The 19,677-nt window shown below is 42.3% G+C and overlaps 1 protein-coding gene across 14 annotated transcripts in view; it reads left to right on the plus strand.

The window, feature by feature from the left end:
* ARMC8 (armadillo repeat containing 8) overlaps positions 1-19,677 on the plus strand; it is a 181,839-nt gene that overhangs the window by 77,229 nt on the left and 84,933 nt on the right. For 9 of the 14 annotated variants that reach the window (XM_073360247.1, XM_073360252.1, XM_073360248.1 and 6 more), the window contains 3 exons: positions 3,944-4,036; positions 7,771-7,830; positions 9,842-9,922. In XM_073360247.1, coding sequence (XP_073216348.1) covers positions 3,944-4,036; positions 7,771-7,830; positions 9,842-9,922 — 234 coding nt within the window. The remainder of the gene's footprint in view (positions 1-3,943; positions 4,037-7,770; positions 7,831-9,841; positions 9,923-19,677) is intronic. The other 5 variants (XM_073360250.1, XM_073360258.1, XM_073360254.1 and 2 more) reach the window with 1 other exon arrangement.

The raw sequence follows: 19,677 nt of genomic DNA on the forward strand, positions 1-19,677 counted from the left end.
AATCCTTGGTAAATTCTTCCAGTAATTAATTGCTCTCACTGTTAAAAATGCACGCCTTATTTCCAATTTTTGTAGCTTCAGGTTCCAGGCATTGGATTGTATTATTCCTGCCTCTGCTAGATGGAAGAGCCCATTATTAAATATTTGTTCCCCATATAGGGAGGTGTAGATTGTACTCAAGTCACTCCTTAACCTTCACTTGGATAAACTAAATAGAGTGAGATCCTTCAGTCTGTCCTATAAGTCATGTTTTCTAATCCTTTTGTCATTCTCTTGAGTCCTCTCCAATTTATCAACAGCCTTCTTGAATTGTGGGCACCAGAACTGGACACAGTATTCCAGCAAATGTTGCACCAGTGCCAAATGCAGAGGTGAAATAACTTATCTATTCCAGCTCAAGACTCCCCTGTTTATGCATACAAAGATCACGTTAGCCCTTTTGGCCACAGCATCTTAGGGGAGCTCATGTTCAGCTGATTATCCATCACAACCCCCAAACCTTTTTCAGTCGTTGCTTCCAATGATAGAGCCCCTATCCTCTAAATACAGCTTACATTCTTTGTTGCTAAACATATACATTTACATTTAGCTATATTAAAACATATACTGTTTGCTTGCACCCAGCTTACCAAGTGATCCAAGATTGCTCTGTGTGAGTGACCTGTCCTCTTCATTATTTACCACTCCACCAATGTTTGTGTTATCTACAAACTTTTATCAGTGATTTTATTTTCTTCCAGGTCATTGATAAAAATGTTAAAAGGCATAGGGCCAAAAACCAATCCCTGTGGGACCCCACTAGAAACACACCCACTTGCATTTTGAGAGCTCTCAATTAGACAGCTCTTAACCCATTGAATGTGTGCCATATTAATTTTATATCTTTCTAGTTTTTTAGCCAAAAAGTCACGAGTTACTTTTACAGAAGTCTATTACCTTTTTCCTGACACAACTGCAAGAACCTCAGCTGATGGTGGTTTCGTAGGGTACCAGAAAAGTCAATTAATATGTGGTTCTGTTGTGTTGAGCCTTAATGTGGCTTGAAATCTTAAATTGCCAAAGGTGGGTGAAAGGTGGCAGGATATGATTTTAACCGATATACATGTTATGTAAAGCTGTTGAAAGAAAACACAGTGACGACTAAGGAATGATGTAAATTGAGTTTTTTGAACAAAAAGTCTTTCAGGCCTCATGGTGAATTTGCAGAATTGTAGCCACAGGCAAAAGTGTTCTTAAGATAAGAGCAAGAATGTAGGTATGGACCATACGGCACTTGTTTCGGTTGCTACTCCTTTTGGATGTTGCTTTTCTGGACAGCACTTGTCGGTTTGCTTATGCATGACAGCAAGCTAATGTCTGGTAGGGAGAACTGTACTGCATCTCACTCTTGGCTGAGACTTTCAGCACTGTTGCAAACCTGCTGGGACTGAGGGATTTATAGTCATACAGTTGGGCCTTTTTTTTCCTGGTGCTGAAAGATGTTCTGACTAAACAAGATGTTCCTGGGGAAACAGGCAATAGTACCATCTACACAGTTGTGTTCTGAGCAACTTCTGAGAAGGGAAACTAAAGTTCCTACTATTACTCCTGTCATAGTTAAATGGTGAACTGTACTTCAGACCCCTCCTGGTCTCTTCGAGGGCACCCCTCTCAGGCCTCTAGCTGTTGCCTTTCTTTGGGTAGAATTACAGGATTCTCCCACTCTCAGACAAGGCTCTGGGTTGCAGTCCCCTGTGATGAATTGTGAGTACCTCAGCAGGCCTGACTTACCTTCAGTGCCAGTAGCTTTGCTCCCTCTGGGAGCAGTGGTAGTGGTGAGCAGTGACCAAACAGCCTTTGCTTAAATACTTTTTCTTAAAGCAAAGCATTTACTTAGAACCAAAGCATTTAAGAGAAAACCTGTGTCTCCTATGGCTTACATTGTCTGGGTCTGGGGGAAGGCTCAACTTCTTCAGATTCCCTCTGCAGTTTTACTCTGTCAACCTGTCACTCTGGACAGCTCCTGATTGACTCTCCTTTCCTTTCATGAGCGGGGCATTTAACTATTTATAGCCCTTTGATTTGTTAGTTCTTAGCATTGGCAGAAGAGTTTTCACTTCGGCTTTGAGCCTGGAAGTATGCCATTGGCCTGTAGTTGCCCCCCAATGTTTGCTGGGGGGTTGCTTATCTATAGCTATTGTGTTGTTTTCCACAGCCCCCTATTAAGTTATATCAATGGATTAATACAGAAAAGTTTTATAACTTAGTAAACAATAACTTCACCTCACTGACCAAGTCACATGGGGCACATCTACACTGCAGTCAAAAATACATTTCTGGCCTGTGCCAGCTGACTCGGGCTCGCAGGGCTGAGGCTAAGGGGCTGCTTAATTGCTGTGTAAATGCTCTATCTGGAGCCTGAGCTTTGGGATCCTCCCTTCTTGCAGGGACCCAGAGCCTGGGCTCCAGCCCAAGCCTGAACATCCACACTGCATTTAAACCGCCCCTTAGCTCAAGCCCCACAAGTCTGAGTCAGCTGGCATGGGCCAGCCATGGGTGTTTAATTGCAATATAGACATATCTATAAGGTACATCTAAGCTACAAGAAACAAAACAAAACTTCCGCAGCAGCGAGTCGCAGAGCCTGGATCAACTGACTTGGTCTCATGCTGCAGGGCTAAAAATAGCAGTGTAGAAGTTCCTGCTCTGGCTGGAGCCCAGGATCCAAAATCTGGCAAAGGGGGTGGGTCTCAGATCCTGGGCTCCAGTCTGAGCAGGAGCATCTACACTGCTGTTTTTAGCCTAGCAGCACGAGCCTCAGTCAATTGACTAGACAATGAGACTTGCTGCTGCAGGAAGATTTTTGCATTGTAGGCAGACCTGTCTGATCATCACAACAATTCTTACTGACTCCAGCTCTCCCCAGGTGAAGGGCTCAGTTTATCTGTCATAGTCAACATAGAAGCAACCTCTTAAAGGGGATTTCTGATATTTAGTCTCCTCTGCTTAAACAACCAAACCCTTTGTTTCAGAGATGATTCAGTTGAGGCTGGCTTCCGGAGTTCACAAAAACTGCTAATCTTCTACTGCTTCTCCTGGCATCCCCACTTGTAGCTGGCTTCTGCTAAAATATATCTGTTAGATATCTTAAATCTTTCATTGATTTATAACAATATTTAGGTATTTCTCACTTACTATAGTGATCTTAAGAAACAGGATTGGATTCATAACAGAACCAAACAATGAGAAACAGGTAGCGAGATGATCTCCCTTCTCTCTCTGATTTCTCTTCTGATTACTCTTTGTTTAGTTTTTCCCACTATGAGTGTGCATGCTTGTGCTATGTCAGTACTAAAGAAAACTCTTGAATTGGATTGTCAGATGGAAGGCCAATATCACTAAATTCTTTTGATGTCTTGTCTCCAACTGCTGGTGGGAGGATGAAAAAATCCATTGTCTATACTTGCACCTCACTTCCTACACTCCCTCCGTTCCCACCCTCTCAGAATTAAGAGATAACCAAATAAAAGGTAAGTAAATTACTGTTCTGGGAGAAGAATGCCACTGGGGAATTTTTGTCTCAAAAATACACAGAGCTTTTTATTCAGTGATTGTTGTCAGTGACAGTTTGTAGTGAGCGGAATTCCTCTTTTCCTTTGTCCGAAGACTTCTTACTAAGTAGGTTACTTAATGGAGAGATTTTTCAGTGACACATAGCTGGGAGTTAGGAACATTGGATTTTGATGGGAATTGAGCACCAAGCTGTTATTTTCTTTGAAAATCACCCCCATAGTACTTTTATGGCCTAGGCTTTGTTCCTTGTGTGTCTCAGCACCTCCCCCATTTTAGGCTTGGGTACTGACTATTGAAAAGCTTAGGATGCAGCTTGTTAGTTACAGATTGCTGACTAATGGTGCTGAAATTTCTAGTTTTAATACTGTTTTCTTTTCTGACTTGTTTCTAGGATGCTACAGTTATCCCCCACCTCATGGCATTGCTTAGTAGGTCTCGATATACTCAAGAATACATATGTCAGATCTTCTCACATTGCTGCAAAGTAAGGAAAGAGAATAAATATTCTCCATGAGGGTTCTTGTGTTTCTGCCATTTAGAAACTGTATAAGATAATATTGACTTCTATGGCTGGAACAGTAGCACAATAAAGACTGAATCCCCCCTCCCCGGACCCCCCCAATTTGCTGATAGTGTTTCTGGGATTATAGGTGGATACTGCTCTTGGATAAAGTAAAGTTTGCAGATAATAAGAACTTTGGGTTTATTGGGAATTAGAGTGTATTAACTAAAAAAATAAAAACAAAAATTGAATGAAACATAAAACTTCATTGTCAGCATGATTATATTTGAGGATTTCAGTTTTTCTTTTTGCTCTGCTTTGGGAATTTATTGAATAAACCTTAGCTCAGACTGCCTCTGTCCTCTCAAGGCAGCCATTTTGTACCCGTGATAGTTTGTATTTTGAGAGATTATAGACCAATGAAAAGTGTTCTTGTATTAAAATTGTACTCTTCCTCATTAGTTCTTATGCAGTGAGTATGCATGTGTATCTACTCATAGAATTGCAATTTTGTATTAAACTGAGAACTGAAACTAAAGTGACTGATCTAATTCAAATCTTAGATCTTAAAAGAGGCTTTCTTTTAGCAAAAGTATCAGATATGTAGAGGAAAACTGTTACAACACAGAGAACACTAGAGCGAAATATACAAATTAATCTAAAGTTTGTGATTAACATGGTGAAAGAAAGACACTCCAGTTCCTATTATTTCTGCCCATTTATCTTTTATGTGGAATTTTATTCCAACATTACCTTAAATCCTGATAATCTTGCATTAGTTTGATGAAATCAAGGATTATCCAGTTTAGTCAGTTACTCTGGGGTCACTTATAAGATGAAAATTAGAACCTTTAAAATATTAAATAGATTGCTCAAATATGTGTTTTTTAACAAGAAAAAAATTCCAATTGAAAACTGAGTAAGAAGATATAGTTTGGAAACGTTTGCTTTAGAATGAACGCTGTGTTACAACAATTGTTAGCACATTATTGTAGAAGTGTTAGCACAGGATTGATTGTATAAAACACAAGCTTGCATATAAACGAAAGTAGTAGCTCAGCAGCACTACACAACCAAATCAGGTATATGAAAACTGGATCTCTTACCCTTGAGTATCCAGCTCTACTGTGAAAAGGATGAATTCTGCCTTGCTCTCCCTGACAAAATGAACACCTTGCCCTGTTTTGTAAAACTTGCCAACTTTTCTGTATCATAAATATTTAATTAACTAAACCAAACCCCATTCACTAATTAAGAAAAAAATAAAAAAAGTCTTCTATAGCCAGTATGCTATTTTCACTGAACTGAAAAAATTGGGACATTTAGTTTACCATGAATATTTTGAAAATGTCACATTTTACAGCAAAAACTATGAGCATGTAGGGCACACTGAATACATGAGTGTGAATGATTGAAAATGTAAATGAGTAATGGCAAATGAAATAGTTGACATAAAATAAATCCCAGAATCGTAACAAGAAAACACTACTGTTTTAGAATCGGTAAGAGGATCAGATAATACAAAGAGAAAGAGAGACGCACATTTTTGATGCTTTGAGGTCTTCTGAAGCTGTTTCTTAAATTGGACAAGAACTTGATCTTTGTTTTTCTAGGTAAATAGAATCTTTCAAGGGAAACTTGAAAATACCTTTTTTTTCTTTTTAGCTGCTTTATTCCATGGGTACAAGATCTAGCGACCAAAACAAATGCCCTACTACTGTGCCTTCAGATATAATACCAGCCAGCTGATATGTCAGAGTCTAACATACTTGCAAGGGTTAAAGAAACCTGTTTTTCTGTCTTGTACAGATAGGCAAGATATCAAACACCCATGAAAGTTTCAATATGCCTGTGGCCGTAGATAGTTCTGAGCTTGTTTAATGAAAGCTACTATCTTCCCTTGAACAGATTGTGTGCTGGAGAGAATCTTTCTGATTGATTTCTCTGGGGAAAACACTTCACTATGAATACTGGTTTTAGGTAAGCTTCAACATGTATTTTAAAGGGTTATTTGTGCTTCAATGTATTTTTTTTCTTTTGTTTACTTTCTAGGCAGGTGGTCTAGCATTTGTGAAGATAACTGACACCACACTCCTCTTAAGAACCAGTGTTCCTGTGAAGGGTTCCCCACTGCCTCCCTCTTCCTGGGCAGAAGGTCAGCTCAGGTCGCGGGAGGCTTCTTTGCCTATCAGCTTTTTTCTCTTTTCCACCTCAAATTTCACTGACGACAGCAGACATTTTCCTTAGATAGAAAATCCTTACTCAATGTTGTTAGTATGGTTGCATACTTCCTTTTGTTTGCGGCATATCTTTTACTATTTACACTGAGAGTTTTGAGCTAAAAAAAAAAAATTGAGTGGCAATGACTGACAGAATGACGACTCTGGAGAGATTTTGGATGGACATGAAGGGGAATGCTGGTTCTTGGGACAAGTGGGTGGCCTGTTCTTTACATACAAATCTTGGACACCATCTGCCTATAAAATAAACAAAATCAATTTAATTGAAAACTAAGCTACAATAATGCACAAAGCATTGTAAAATGCATGTTGAAACTTACGTTGGAAGGGCATTCGGGGTTCAGGTTCTCTCTGTCACAGTTAATCTGTTTTCAGGGAAGGTGGCATAAATGAAGAAGCTTTATTACTACTTTTAATTGTCAAAGTGAGCTTTTTATTTTTAAAAGGCCTATTTTTTTGATGCATGATTGTATGGTACCAAAATTTTGAAAATTAGCACTGGAAATTTCATTTGAATGTAATTGCTATTACTGTTTAAATAACACCTTGATCAGCTATGCAGGATAAATGAAATTCACCCCCTGCAGCAGTACAGCACAACGCTTATGAACTAGCTAAATCCCTCTTAAGCCTCATTCTAAGGATGTAAGTGGGCTGTAGCTAGTTTGTAGGCCTTGTGTTGAACTTCTGCATAAGAGTCTGTAGCATCCAAAGATATTTTCGAGTCTTTTTGATGTTTGTCATCATAAATTGTTTGTTACATGGTTCTTTTGAACATCATCTGTAATAGGCCATGCTATTTTGTTGAAAGTCAACTTTTTATGATGATCTGTAAGTAGTGAATGATGTGTAATCAAGAACTGTTGTTTCTGTTCCCCAAATGCTACATCCAAGGAAGATTTAAAACTGAAATACCTTGAATCTTTGGAGGACAGGCACAGTATCATTAAAATAGGTCCTAGAACTCCACCATTGTACTCAGAGTAACAAAAGCAATTATCCCTCATTATTGACACAGTTTCTGAGATATCTGAAATTAAAAATGAGTTATATAGTGTATAATCAAGTCTTCACATGTCTAGATTTAAAACAACTTACTATTTATTGTTGAATAAGCCTGACAGTAGAGTTCTTAAATTTGGGCTATTAATACAAAGTCAGATTTTCAAAGATATGTATACATATATTAAGCATACCTGATTTGTTCAAGGAAACACTTTAAGTGCATGTCCAAACTGAATATTTTTTGCATGCATGTCTAGTTGTGCAGCTAACTAGCCATGAGTGCACACAAATAACTCATTTGTGTATTCATGGTGGTATTTACACACAACAAATTAGATGATTCTCTTTGAAAATCTGGCACATGGGAACTAGATAAGTGATATATTTATCAGGTTACAAAAACAAGTTAAAGCAATTCTTGATTTCAATTTCATTCATTTCTCCCCCCGTCTTTTAATATCTCTTCTTCAGCTTCGACACTGGCATAGCTGCGGCTTTAAATCATCGCCTCAGCCACTTCTGTGTGCCAATGTAAGTGTTTTTCTACAGCAAAAAAAGGTATTTTAATTGCATTTTTTGATAGGAAGTTGTCAGTGGTAGCAGCTGAAGCATCTTAAAGCATCAGATATGTTATACGTAAAAATAATTTTCATGGTTTTTCTGGAAAGGGATAATTATAAATGAAGTACTAAAAATATTTTTCATAATACCTTTTAAAAAAAACAAACTGTTTTTAATGACTCTTCAGAAGCTTGGAAGTGAAATGTCTCTACCATTGTCAGATGCACAGAGGTCTGTAGTTCATGTGTGCCAAGTTGGTATAAGTATGAAACAGAATACTGAAATCTTCATTCTGGCAGGAAGACCATTAGCATTTAGGTTGCAAATCAATCAAGAAAATCAGGCAGTGTTTTGCAGGTCAAATTTGGTGTTTCCCACCTTTCTCTCTTTCAGCCAATCAGATGGCTACAGAGGCTGTGCACAGAGTAGACATCATACCAATGTGGGAGCGCCAGAGCAGATACTGGAGATACATATTTTATTCTAGGGTGTTTATACTGAAGTTTATTGTTAGGAATTATGTAGTTTGTGGTGACACATGCTGTCACGGCTGTTGACTCTATTTAGAAATTTAACTCTATGAGCCAAAACCTGACTCTTACACATTTGTAAAGACAGTACTAGTCCCTTTACTCCCCCATATAGGGATTGTACACTGGCCTGACCAGTATAGAGGATGATCAGATTGGTGTGCAAGGGGCCATAGAGTTGTTCCACAGGAATGGATACAAGGAGCTATTAAAAGCGGCGGTGTGTGGTGACTGGGGGTCCTGCCCTTCTCTTCCCATGCAAAAGCTAAGCAGAGACCACTATAGCCTTGAGGGCATAGCAGCTCCTGTCAAGCAGCCATGGGGTATAGTGTAAACCAGGAATGGGGAACAAAGGTATCCCCTGGAATGGGAGCAGGGAGGAGTCTGTCAGGGTTGTGCCTTTTTCCTCCAGACATCCTCTGTCTTGATGAGGCCCATCATCCCCATCTGATGTCTCTGTTTTGAAGTTGCCAGCCAGTTCTGCAGGTTGGGGCAGTCCTGCCCTCAAAGGTGGGTTGTCATGGGAAGAGGCAGTGGGAGTAGAGTCATGCACTCAACTTCCAGGGGAGGAAGAGCTCACTGATCACCTAGGATTCACTGAGACTGCTGAGGGTGGGATGTCCCCTGAGAGTTCCATTCCTCCTCTGCCTCCATACAGCCTGGCCAGACCACAGAGATCTTGAGACTTTTGTACTGTAGAGGAGACATGGGATCAGTATTTGGACTTGAATTGATTTCAAACTGAGTTTTTGAAAACTGAAAAATGTTTAACACCTCAGACGCTTATTTTTACTTGCTCTTTAAGTACTTAAGGTTGGTGAGCTGTCTTTACAGTTGATGTATTTGAAATAGTATTATAAAAAACTTTTTAAATCTAGATTACATGTGTAGGAGTTACTAGTGTAGGAGTGAGACACTACTCTCGCCACACTGTCAGTTGATGCACATTCTGATATATGGGAACAGTTTTAGAATTGGTTACTTGCTATCTTTTCTGGGGTTGTTATTGCTGAAAATGCATGGGATTAGCAATGGAAGAGGTGTTGTAGATTATTGAGAATCTTATATAATATTGCAAAGATTGAAACAGTATATTGCTAGCAGCCCTATATCAGCTATGAAAAATAAAATCCCCATTGTCAATTATTGTAGAACTCATCCTTCATTAATTAAAATGTTATAACTTCACTCACTCTACTCCTAATCTCTCTAGTTTTGGTATTTCCTTTCAAGAATGAGAATGAAAATGGCTATAAATAAGTAGGTCAAGCTCAACAGATGTAACAGAAAGTTAGCTTCTGACGGTAAAGAAACTAGCACATTTCCAATGTACAAAGCAAAGAATGGCAGGAAAACCTGCATTTTAGTACTTACTGAAGTTACAGTTAACAGGAAGCCTCTTCCACATTTGTTTTTTAAAAGAATAAATACTCCTTTTTTTCCCTTTATAGGGTCCAGATCATCAGACAATCTTGTTTAACCATGGAGCAGTTCAGAATATTGCTCACCTATTAAGTTCCACGTCCTACAAAGTAAGGCATTAAAACTGCTTGAGATTTTGATTTCACATCAGTTATAAAAGCAATCAGTATTAATTTTATTATAGAAATTATATGTATTCATATATAGATAGATACACACACACACACACACACACAAAAGTATGCAATACACGTTTTTTGGGTGCCTATTGTTGTTTTTGTGTGGTATATAGAGATATATAGAAAACTGCCACAACATATCTGGGTGCTCTATAAAGTTAAAATCCAGTAATTGAAATAGAGCTTGACTTAGAGGCAAGCAGCCATTTTGCCAAACAAAAGAAAATGAAGACATCTTAAAAGAAAGAGCTGGTGAAAAGGGGAGCATAGATGAGCTGACCTGGATAGAAGTAAGTCAAGTATGTGCTGAAAACTTGATTATGTAGCTGAAAGGGCCTGTGAGTGGTTTTTATTCCACCGAATCCTTTGGAGTCTGGGCTCTACCATATGCTTTTGTTTTTGAAATCCATCCTGGATGGGTCAAGTACCAATGAAGAATGGTGATTTGATTGCACAATGTTGTCGTGAAGTGGTATTTCTGGGACAACATCATACTGTATGAATTTGGATTTGGTGGCAGTGGTACCTCTAATGGCTATTTGCTGGCAGTCTGAAACTAAATTTTCAAAGCCTGATTCAAAGAGAGAGGCTGAGCAAAATTCCACAGTTTTACTCAAAACTGCATGTCTGAGTGCACACACAGATGCATACATGTTCTGTCTAAGGCTTTGAGAATTTGGTCCCTCGGGGCTAACATGTAAGTAAATACATAGTTTAAACTATATCTGTTGGTATATGCTTGTGGAAAACATGACTGTGGATTAAAGTCAGTGCTGTGACCTTGTGGAGGCTAAGCCATTATGAAAGGTTTTTAGACAAGGAGCATCTTACACAAATAATTAACTTTGAACAATGTCACCCTATATAAACTTTCAGAATGAAATCTTTGAAAGTAAATAGTTACCTCCCTGATTTTTTCAGGTACTACATTTAAATATATCTAAGGCTATATTTGTTATCTTTTAAGACTGTATCTTACAGTTCACAGATCCATAGGTATAAAGGCCAGAAGAGATCTTTGTAATCATCCAGTTTGATCTGTATAACGGGCCATACAGCTTCACCCAGTGACTTCCTGCATCTATCACAATAATTTGTGGCTGATCTAGCCTCTTAGAGAGAGATCCAGTCTTGATTTAAAGATTTCTAGTAATGTAGAATTTGCCACATCTCTTGGTAATCTGTTCCAATGATTAGTTACCTGAGTGTTTAAAAATTAACATCTTATTTCCAGTCTTCAGTTTCCAGCCACTGGATCTTTTTATACCTTTACTTTTAGCAGTCAGAGACCTCTATCAAGTATCTTCTTCCTGCGTAGGCAATTATGGACCATAGTCAAGTAGCCTCTTAATCTTCAATAAGCTAAGTAGTTGAGCTACTTTCATTTTTTATTGTAAGGCAGGCTTTCTAGATCATGAATCATTCTTTAGTTTTACTCTGAGCCCTTTAAAATTTTTCAACATCCTTTTTGAAGTGTGGACACCAGAACTGGACAAAGTATTCCAGTGGTGGTCTCACCAGTACTGTGTACTCTAAGTAATATCACCTATCTCTACGTATTCAGTATTCTCCCCTATTTGTACGTGCAAGAATCACATCAGCCCTTTTGCCCACAGCATTGAGAAGCTCACATTCAGTTGGTAGTCAGCAATAATCCCTGACTCCTTTTCATTGTCACTGAGGCCTCCATCCCTTTGTAATAGTAATGGGAGATTTGATGATTAGGTAATAGTAATGGGGGATTCGATCATTAGAAATATAAATAACCGGGTTTGTGATGACTGAAAGAATGGCATGGTGAATTTCCTGCCGGGCGAAGGTTGCAGATGTCTTTAGACATCTAGACAGGCTTATGTATAGTGCTCGGGAGGAACCAGTGGTTGTAATACATATAGGTACCAATGACATAGGGTAAGTAGGGGAGAGGTCCTGGAGGCCAAATTTAGGCTGCTAGGTAAGAGATTGAAATCCAGGATTTCCATGATAGCGTTCTCTGAAATGCTTCCATTTCCACACACAGGTCCAGTTAGATGGGCAGAACTACAGGGTCTAAATGCATGGATGAGATAATGGTGAAGGGAGGAGGGATTTAGATTTTATTAGGAACTGGGGAACCTTTTGGAAAAGGAGGAGCATATGTAGGAAGCATGGCTCCACATAAACCAAAACAGAAGCAGATTGCTGGCATGTAAAATTAAAAAGGTGATAAAGTTTTTAAACTTAGGGCTGGGGGAAAGCCGACAGTTGTGAAGGAGTACATGGTTCAGACAGAGATGTTCCTTAGGGGAGAAACAGTCAAATGAAAGAGTCCCATTCGTTTACATCACATAATGGCAGACAGCTGAAAAAGTGACAAATTTTATAAGTCTGTAAACTAAAATTGATGAATTTGAGTGCCTTGTATTAAATGATGATATTGATATAATAGGCATCACAGAAACTTGGTGAAATGATAATCAATGGGACACAGTAATACCCCGGTAGACTATATATAGGAATGACAGAATAGGTCATGCTGGTGGGGGAGTAGCACTATATATGTGAAAGAAAGCAGAGAATCAAATATAGTAAAGATCTTAAATGAACCAAACAGTCCAATAGAATCTCTCTGGATAGAAATTCCATGCTTGAATAATAAGATTATAGCACTAGGGACATACTACCAACCACCTGACCAGAATGGTGAGGATGACTGTGGAATGCTCAGGGAGATTGGCGAGGCTATAAAAAACTCAGTAATAATGGGGGATTTCAACTATCCCCATATTGAGTGGGTGGGATGCAGAGATAAAGTTTCTTGATACCTTAAATGACTGCTTCTTGGAGCAACTAGTCCTGGAACCCATAAAGGGAGAGGTAATTCTTGATTTAGTCCTAAGTGGAGTACAGGTTCTGGTCCAAGAGGTGACTATAGCTGAAATGCTTGGTAATAGTGATGATGATGTAATTAAAGTTAACATCCCTGTGGGGCATAAAACACCAAAGAAGCCCACCACAGTAGCATTTAATTTCAGACAGGGGTATTACACAAAAATGAGGAAACTGGTTCAGCAGAAATTAAAAGGTACAGTCCCCAAAGTGAAATATCTGAAAGCTGCACGGAAACTTTTTAAAAACACCATAATGGAGGTTCTCATTAATCGTATACAAATTGATTGTGACTGGGTAAGAAAATGGAAGATGAAATTCAGTGTTGATAAATGCAAAGTAATGCACATTGGAAAACATAATCCCAGCTATACATACATAATGATGGGGTTTAAATTAGCTGTTGTCACTCAGAGATCTTGGAATAATTGTGGATAGTTCTCTGAAAACATTCACTCAATCTACAGCGACAGTCAAAAAAGCTAACCAAATGTTAGGAACCATTAGGAAAGGGATAGATAATAAGACAGAAAATATCATAATCCCTCTGTATTAATCCATGGTATGCCTACATCTTGAATACTGCTTGCAGTTCTGGTCGCCCCCTCTCAAAAAGATGTTTTGGAATTGGAAAAGATACACAGAAGGGCAACAAAAATTATTAGGGTTATGGAACAGCTTCTTCATGAGGAGAGATTAATAAGACTGGGACTTTTCAACTTGGTGAAGAGATGACTAAGGGGGAATCTGATAGAGGTCTGTAAAATCATGACTGGTATGGAGAAAGTAAATGAGGAAGTGTTATTCGCTCCTTCTCATAACACAAGAACTAGGGGTCACCAAATGAAATTAATAGGCAGCAGATTTAAAACAAAAGGAAATACTTCTTCACACAACACATAGTCAACGTGTGGAACTCGTTGCTAGGGAATGTTGTGAAGGCCAAAACTATAACAGGGTTCAAAAAAGAACTAGATAAGTTCATGGATAAGTCCATCAATGGCTATTAGCCAGGAGCGGCAGGGATACAACAGCATGCTCCAAGTGTCCTTAGTCTCTGTTTGCCAGAAGCTCGGAGTGGATGATGGGATGGATCACTTGATTGCCTGTTCTATTCATTCCCTCTGAAGCACCTGGTATTGGCCACTGTCGGAAGACAGAATACTGGGCTAGATGGACCATTGGTCTGATCCATTATAGAGTCATAGAATTGTGGGACTGCAGTAGACCTAGAGACGTCTTCTAATGCAGTCCCCTGCAGTCATGACAGAACTAAGTATTCTTCTTTGAGTGTTGGTCATGTTCATTCTATATTAGGTGTGTGTGCTCGCCACATACACCGGTGCCGGAAATTTTTCCCTTAGCAGTATCCGTAGGGGACTGTCCCTGGTGCCCTCTGGAGTGACACCAGCATGGCGCGGTATAAGGGGCACTGCCAGCTCCCCCCACCCTCAGTTCCTTCTTGCCACCAGTGATGGTGCTGGAACTGCTGCTGCTTCATCTAGCTTTCGCTTAGTTCAGTGTGTCTCACGAAGGTTTCTTTGTAAAGTAGTTGTATATAATTTAGTATTTACCCTTAGTATTAGTTCTCGTTACAGTAACTCCTCACTTAACGTCGTCCCAGTTAATGTCGTTTCGTTGTTATATTGCTGGTCAATTAGAGAACATGCTCTCTTAAAGTTGCGCAATGCTCCATTTTAACATTGTTTGGCAGCCGCCTGCTTTGCTCACTGCTTGCAGAAAGAGCAGCCCATTGGAGCTAGTGGTGGGGGCTTGGAACCAAGGTGGACTGGCAGCCCCCCATCAGCTCCCCGCTCCCTAAGTTCCCCATGCAGCAACTGCATAGCAGGCTATCAGTTGCCAGCAGTTCAGCTGTCCCTTCCCTCACTGCCATGTGCTGCTCCTGCTCTCTGCTTGGAGCTGCTCCCGGGAGCCTCCTGCTTGCTGTGCGCGGGGGGGAGGGCAGGAAGAGGGGTGCTAATGTCAGGGTGTCCCCCTTCCCCTGCTCCTGCCCCCCACCTACACAGAGCGGAGTGGATGGGACATGACAGGGCTCAGGACAGAGGGAGCTTGCTGGCAGCAGCTGCTTTCTCAACTTGCTGATCTACTTAAAAAGGCAATGTATTCTGAGTGGGTTCAGCATACAAAGGGGCAATGCGCATCTGTCTCTCTCACTCACACACACACGGTATACGTTTTAAACAATTTAATACTGTACACAACAGTGATGATTGTGAAGCTTGGCTGAGGTGGTGGAGTCAGAGGGTGGGATATTTCCCAGGGCATGCCTTACTGCTAAATGATGAACTAGCACTCGGCCGAGCCCTCAAGGGTTAACACATAGTTGTTAATGTAGCCTCACACTCTACAAGGCAGCATGAATATATATATACACACATACAATAGTCTTTTTTCTGGCAAAAAAAAAAAAAATTCCCTTGAACCTCATCCCCCCATTTACATTAATTCTTATGGGGAAATTGGATTCTCTTAACATCGTCTCACTTAAAGTAGCATTTTTCAGGAACATAACTACAACGTTAAGCGAGGAGTTACTGTTGTTGGTCCAGGACGGGACTCAGTCTAGGGATGGCATGCCCCCATCCCCAGGCTTTAAACCATGCCATCGTTGTAAGCGGCCCGTGTCCATCAGAGACCTGCACATTAGCTGTTTAAGATGTCTATAAAAAGGACACATAAGCAACAAGTGTCGCATCTGTAAGTCATTCAACCCAGAACGAAAAAGGAGAGAGACAGCCGTCTCAGGGCACTCCTGATGGAATCGACGTGGACCCCGGCACTGGAGCAGAGATCCAACTCAGCCCCAAGCACCACAGCGTCAGTACGGAGCGCCCCACTGGTGCTGTCTACTAGCTGGCACCAATCTCCCTCCCCAGCCAAGAAGCCCAAGATGTCCGCGAAGGGGAGATCTCCCAATTCCAAGAAGGAATTCCGGGTGATCCTTGAAGAGGGCACAGCTGTAGCAAAAGCGGCCCTCCAAGCAGCCTTGGACACAGCAGACTCCGTAGCTCGCACCATGGCCTCAGCCATCTTCATGCAAAGGGCATCCTGGGTGCTCCTCTCGGGTCTGTCAGTGGAGGCTCAGCAATCATTGTAGGACTGCCCCTTTGACGGCCAGGTCCTGTTTGCCGAATAGACAGACAGTAAACTGCATGGTCTTAAGGACTCCTGCACTACCCTGAAAACTCAGGCTATATGTTCCAGGTCCAGCCTGTAAGTGGTTCAAACGGGAGCAATCTCAGGGCCAAGCGAGTCAACCCCTCTGGGAGCCCCCCCTCCCTGTCCCCCATAAGAAGAGTAGGGTCTACAAGTGCTGCCTGGGCCACCAACCTCCTCCTTCTGCCCAGTCAGGCTCAACCCGCAATAAGCAGGAGGGCAAGCGAGCATTTTGAGGGTGCGCTCGAGGGCGACCTACCATACTTTACCCCAGATCCGTCTATCCCACTGTTCTCCAATCACCTTTCTTTTTCCTCCCTGCATAGACAGCTATAACTTCAGACTGCTGGGTCCTCAATACTGTGGTGGAGGGTTATACCCTACAGTTTACTTCTACCACCCCAGCTTCCCCATCCCTCTTTAGGGGCCCTTCTCATGAGAGTCTCCTCACACAGGAGGTAAAGAGGTTGCTGCAATTGGGTGCAGTGGAAGAGGTTCCTCTTGAGTACAGGAACAAGGAGTTCTGTTCCCAGTACTTCTTAATCCCAAAGGCCAAGGGGAGTCTGCGGCCTATCATGGACCTGAGGGACCTCAACAAGTGTCTAAAGAAGCTAAGGTTCCTCGTCATCTCCTTGGCTTCTGTCATCCCTACCCTGGATTCGTGAGACTGGTATGCTGCCCTCGACTTGAAGGACGCATACTTTCACATAGCGATCTTTCATGGTCACAGACGCTTCCTCCAGTTTATGATGGGCCCCCACCACTACTAGTTTGCGGTCCTCCAGTTTGGCCTGGTGACAGCACCCAGAGTGTATACCAAGTGCTTGGTGGTGGTGGTTGCTTACCTCAGGTGTCGGGGTATCCAGTTCTACTTGTACCTTGATGACTGGCTAGTCAAGGGCAACTCCAGGTCTCAGATCCAAAAGGATCATAGAATCATAGAATATCAGGGTTGGAAGGGACCTCAGGAGGTCATCTAGTCCAACGCCCTGCTCAAAGCAGGACCAATCCCCAACTAAATCATCCCAGCCAGGGCTTTGTCAAGCCGGACCTTAAAAACTTCCAAGGAAGGAGATTCCATCACCTCCCTAGGTAATGCATTCCAGTGCTTCACCACCCTCCTAGTGAAAAAGTTTTTCCTAATATCCAACCTAAACCTGTCCCACTGCAACTTGAGACCATTACTCCTTGTTCTGTCATCTTCTACCACTGAGAACAGTCTAGATCCATCCTCTTTGGAACCCCCTTTCAGGTAGTTGAAAGCAGCTATCAAATCCCCCCTCATTCTTCTCTTCCGCAGACTAAACAATCCCAGTTCCCTCAGCCTCTCCTCATAAGTCATGTGTTCCAGTCCCCTAATCATTTTTGTTGCCCTCCGTTGGACTCTTTCCAATTTTTCCACATCCTTCTTGTAGTGTGGGGCCCAAAACTGGACACAGTACTCCAGAGGAGGCCTCACCAATGTGGAATAGAGGGGAACAATCACGTCCCTCGATCTGCTGGCAGTGCCCCTACATATACATCCCAAAATGCCATTGGCCTTCTTGGCAACAAGGGCACACTGTTGACTCATATCCAGCTTCTCGTCCACTGTAACCCTTAGGTCCTTGTCTGCCGAACTGCTGCCGAGCCATTCGGTCAGTAGTCTGTAGCGGTGCATGGGATTCTTCCATCCTAAGTGCAGGACTCTGCACTTGTCCTTGTTGAACCTCATCAGATTTCTTTTGGCCCAATCCTCTAATTTGTCTAGGTCCCTCTGTATCCTATCCCTGCCCTCCAGCATATCTACCTCTCTTCCCAGTTTAGTGTCATCTGCAAACTTGCTGAGGGTGCAATCCACATCCTCCTCCAGATCATTTATGAAGATATTGAACAAAACCGGCCTGAGGACCGACCCTTGGGACACTCCAGTTGATACCAGCTGCCAACTAGACATGGAGCCATTGATCACTATCCGTTAAGCCCGACAATCTAGCCAACTTTCTATCCACCTTATAGTCCATTCATCCAGCCCATACTACTTTAACTTGCTGGCAAGAATACTGTAGGAGACCGTGTCAAGAGCTTTGCTAAAGTCAAGGAACAACACGTCCACCGCTTTCCCCTCATCCACAGAGCCAGTTATCTCATCATAGAAGGCAATTCAATTAGTCAGGCATGACTTGCCCTTGGTGAATCCGTGCTGACTGTTCCTGATCACTTTCCTCTCCTCTCAGTGCTTCAGAATTGATTCCTTAAGGACCTACCTGCTCCATGATTTTTCCAGGGACTGAGGTGAGGCTGACTGGCCTGTAGTTCCCAGGATCCTCCTCCTTTCCTTTTTTAAAGATGGGCACTACATTAGCCTTTTTCCAGTTGTCCGGGACTTCCCCCGATCGCCATGAGTTTTCAAAGATAATGGCCAATGGCTCTGCAATCACATCCGCCAACTCCTTTAGCACTCTCGGATGCAGCGCATCCAGCCCCATGGACTTGTGATTGTCCAGCTTTTCTAAATAGTCCCGAACCACTTTTTTCTTCACAGAGGGCTGGTCACCTCCTCCGCGTGCTGTGCTGCCTAGTGCAGTAGGATGTTGCGGTGCTGCAAGCCATGTGCCACTCCCTGGACCTACTGGTGAATGACAAAAAGTCTACGTTAGTTTCGGTTCAAAGGATAGAGTTCATCGGAGTGGTGCGCGACTCGACCTGTGCCAGAGCATTCCTGCCACTCGAAATGTTCCAGACGTTGACGGACCTAATTGTGGAGGTCTCAGTGTTCCCCCCCGATTACAGCCAGGGTTTGCCTGTGCCTGCTGGGTTACATGGCAGCGTGCACATACATTGTCCGCCATGCCAGGCTCCGGATGCAGCCCCTGCAGCAATGGCTGGCGATGGTCTGTGCCCACTCCAGAGATCACCTGGACAAGGTCGTTACCATTCTCCCGACAGTGCTCACCTCACTGCGATGGTGGACCGATCGCATGACCGCCCTAGAGGGGGTTCCATTTGACACCCCCCATCACTCCATCAAGTTTGTATCAGACGCTTCGGACTTCGGTTGGGTCATGCACCTCAGCGACCTCCAGACTCAGGGTATGTGGTCCCCGGAGGAGATGATGTTACACATAAACGTCAAAGAACTCAGGGCAGTGCCCTTGGTATGTGGAGTCTTCCTACTTCACCTCTCGGGCAAGGTGGTGAGAGTCCTGACAGACAACACAGCCTCCGTGTTCTCATCAACAGGCAAGGGGCACTCTGTCTATGGGACTTCTGCATCAGCCACGAAATCCATCTGGAAGCTTGTCACCTCCCTGGCATCAAGAATACGTTAACGGATCACCTTAGCAGGGACCTCTCCTCTCACCACGAGTGGTTGCTCCACCCAGAGGTAGCCTACATGATCTTCCAGAGGTGGGGAACTCCTCAAGTGGACCTGTTCACCACCAGGCTAAACAGGAAATGCCACCTGTTTTGTTCGTGGCAAGGCCTGGGCAAGGACTCCTTCCCCAGTGCTTTCCTCCTGTTGTGGTCAGGGAACCTGATGTACATGTTCCCTCCAATTCCTCTCTTCCGCAGGGTCCTGGCAAAGATCAAGAGTGACAGGCACAGGTTATCTTTTTCATCCCTCCCTGGCACTTGCCCAACTGACCGGATCTGATGTC

Source organism: Lepidochelys kempii, chromosome 9, assembly GCF_965140265.1.
Source record: "Lepidochelys kempii isolate rLepKem1 chromosome 9, rLepKem1.hap2, whole genome shotgun sequence".
In the NCBI taxonomy this organism is placed as follows: Eukaryota; Metazoa; Chordata; order Testudines; family Cheloniidae; genus Lepidochelys; species Lepidochelys kempii.